Source organism: Asparagus officinalis, chromosome 3, assembly GCF_001876935.1.
Source record: "Asparagus officinalis chromosome 3, Aspof.V1, whole genome shotgun sequence".
NCBI classification, from domain to species: Eukaryota; Viridiplantae; Streptophyta; class Magnoliopsida; order Asparagales; family Asparagaceae; genus Asparagus; species Asparagus officinalis.
This window is the reverse complement of record NC_033796.1, coordinates 49191203-49194589: the sequence shown is the minus strand read 5'-3', so window position 1 is coordinate 49194589 and position 3387 is coordinate 49191203. Positions and strand designations below refer to the sequence as shown.

The 3387-nt window shown below is 45.8% G+C and overlaps 1 protein-coding gene across 1 annotated transcript in view; it reads right to left on the bottom strand.

Moving 5' to 3' along the window:
* LOC109835075 (cation/H(+) antiporter 15-like) overlaps window positions 70-3387 on the bottom strand; it is a 14574-nt gene continuing 11256 nt past the window's right edge. Inside the window, exons 3-6 of the mRNA XM_020403071.1 lie at window positions 3063-3358; window positions 2023-2143; window positions 842-962; window positions 70-469 (exon numbers count right to left, since the gene is read on the bottom strand). Coding sequence (XP_020258660.1) covers window positions 166-469; window positions 842-962; window positions 2023-2143; window positions 3063-3358 — 842 coding nt within the window. The 3' untranslated portion in view covers window positions 70-165. The remainder of the gene's footprint in view (window positions 470-841; window positions 963-2022; window positions 2144-3062; window positions 3359-3387) is intronic.

Sequence of the window (3387 nt, the reverse complement as noted above, 5' to 3'; positions counted from 1 at the left end):
CCTTAAAAACGTTTCCAGATCCTCCACCGAGTGAGGTTAGAGAACGTAGCATCGTTACAACAAAAATCCTAGTTCACAAAGGAAAACTTTAGAAAATTTACGCTAAATAAAAAATCGCCTTCGGACCTCACCGATGGCGTACAATCTTGCGCATTAATTGATCTATTATTTCGAGGGCACAACCTTCACAGAGAAACTGGCTGCTCTGGATTTACAATATTGCTGCACAACGAGCACCGAGCCGGTCGATATAAAGTCGGAGGAGGCAAGTAGATTCCCGATCACGCCTAATTCTTGGCAATCTTCCGGCTCGCTCATCCCGATGGTCAGCTGCGACGTCGACCCCTGCCTCTGCCTGCCGACGATGAACAACGAGTACATTCCCTCCATTGAAGTGATTTCGCTCAACATTTCTTCTGATTTCTCAACGATCTTTTCCTCGTACTTTATCGTTCTCGTTGATACGAACCTATAAGAGCAGCATATTAAATTGAGCTCATTAGACTTAGTAAGACCAGATTGCTGTTCACAGACAATTTCTCGTGAGAAACCGAGTTTCGTAATGCAAAATGCTAGGTTACGAAACACGCACCCAGCTTGCTATTATTCCAATACAAATAGCAAGCTGGGTATCGCTTTATCTCTTGACAGTTCACTTAACAGTATGAGTTGCTACCTCGCGCTCATTTTTTATAAACTTTATAGAAAGTTAATCAACTTATGGTTTGTATATGTAGTCCATAATTATCGATTGATAAAGACATATAATCTTTATGATTCCATTAATTACTCTGGAAAAAAAATTCCCAAAATCTAGCAGTAAAAAAAAAGACTAATTTACCTGTTACGTACATCTGCCATGAACTCCTCGTCAGGATCAGACGCCCCCTCCACCTCCATCATCGCATCACAATTCCCATATCCACTACGACCATCGATCTCATCACTCCCCCGTATTTCGCCTCACACTCCCAGCCCTCGTCGTCGCCGCCAACGCCGGCCATTTCAGAACTCACACCGTACTGGAACACGGCACTGGGTTCATTGCCAGGTAAAATCATACGCCACGCCTCCCGTCATTTCCGGCTCGTTCCCATAAACATCACCACCCTGTCCTTCTTCCCTCCCCTCCTCCCTGCCGCCTTGGCGAACACTCCACCCTTCTAGTCACCCGAGTATCCCCACCGTCACTCGCACGCTGTGGATATTAACGTTGCAAACTCCCATCACGTGCCTCTTCCCTGCCGCCGATCTTTGCATCGAGACTCGGTCTTCCGGCAGTTATGGAGCCACGATCATGGGTCGCTCGCGGTCCTTCGCCATATTGCGTGTGGCTGTATGCAGGGTAGCCAGGAAGAGACGGATGCCGGTCACTGTCGAATTGTACCTTCGTTTCTTTTTTTAAAATGTCAAGCAAGCGTTGACTAGGCGGGCGTTCTGGTCCGCCGTTTGAGGCTGTCCTGTGTTGTTTTGGAGTTGGTTGTTAGAGGGTGACGGACGAGACGGGCGGGTAGGGGTCCGTTGAATTCGCGAGGACGGTGGAGAGAGGTAGGGACCGAGCGATGGCTACGCGTTGGTGGCGGTGGAGATTGGATGATTCTGCTCCTTGAGAATGGCTAGCGGGATGTCGTGGGGGGGAGTGGACGCTCAGATATGATGCGCGACTCTCGCAGTCGAGGTGAGGACTCAGAGGCGCGACAGGTGGTGCTCACGTCACGCAAGCGTTGCACTTAGCGCGGGCGCTCCGACGTTCTGGCCGCCGATTGAGGCGGGACGGCTGTCCGTGTTGCTTTTGGAGTTGGTTGTAGTAGGGATGGGCGACGAGCGAGGGGGTGGGCGTCCGTGAATTCGACGAGGCTGGAGGAGGGCTACGTGGAACGCGACGGATGGCACGGTTTTGCGTGCGGTGTCGAGATTGGGATGAGGTCTGCAGAATGGGGGGCATGTCGTGGGGGGCAGGTGGACGCCAGAATAGTCATGCGGCAGCTCTCGTCGAGGATCGAAGCGAAACTCGAGGCCGACCAGGCTGGTGTTTGACAGCACAGCGCTCGCGCCGGACGAAGTAGGAGGCGGTGGGGCCGGTGGTCATGTTGTTGAAGATCATGCTGATGAGGAGGGCTTGGTAGATCTCCTTGCTGAATATCTGGCAACCATGAGCATGAAATTCCGAAAAAATCGGATATATACGTATATATGTATGCATAACATCCTTCGGCCTTAAATATTAAGTTTTGAAATTAAGTTTTGAAAAACATAATAAGAACAGATGTCATATGCATACAATGTGTTTTAGCACACACATTCATGAATAAATAGTATGTCATGCACTGGGATTTCCCCCCCTTGAGACTTAGATTCTTTAATTTAATTAATGAAGGAATAGTGGATACTTCATTCATTTATTCATATAGTCTATTAGTTTATGGTCATGGTTCCTTTCAAATACAAAACTTGCAATTAGTACATTCGCTGAAAATGTGATGTCCCCTACGCTTTTCTTAACAAGGGAGGTATTGTGTCCTTTTTGAAAGACAGCTTAAAAAAATATATATCTATTCCTCTATAATAATGGGAGGATCAATATTCACTATTTATGCTACAATAAATATTGTAGCACAAGTGAGAACTGCAGTGTTTAAAAATATTATTGTAGCATTATTACTGTAGCTCATGCGAGAGGATGTTGAATTTAAAAATGTTACTGTAGCACTAACAAAAACTGCATTTAAATAAAGAATTAATGTAGGAGAAATAAAAAATGGAGACCATAGTGCACACTAGTAATAATATATAAGAGAAGGAAAAGTTAAAACAAAAAGTGATAAAATCCCTCGTCTATTAAAGTACCAATGTTTTGTTTTTCCTCTCAGATTCTGGATCATGTTTTATGCGTACATAAAATATTGTTTTAATTAGATGTATTCTTAATCAAGTTTAGCATATGATACCGTGCATGCGTACGATACAAAAAGAATAAATAAATGCATGTATATATATTCATAACTTATTATTTAATGAAAATATATAAAATTACTCTGCAAGAGATCGAATATTTTCCATACCCCGTACTGCCTTCCGAGAGTAATAACGATAAGCTCCACGTGCCCTTTGACGGTCAGCAGAAATCCCAGCACCACCCCCTCCTGCACTTGCATCTTCAAGTGCTTAGCAACCAGGAGCGTGCTGACGACCTTGCCCACGGTCCCGCACATCACAATTATCCCCACCGTGATCAGCACAATCTTGTCCCTCAGCATAAATAAATCAGTCTGCACCCCTGCGTACCCGAAGTATATCGGCAATACGAAAGTGTTCACCCCGAACCTCATGCTGCCGGTGATCGTCCTAATCGCCGGCCCTTCCCTCGGAAACACGAGCCCCATGACG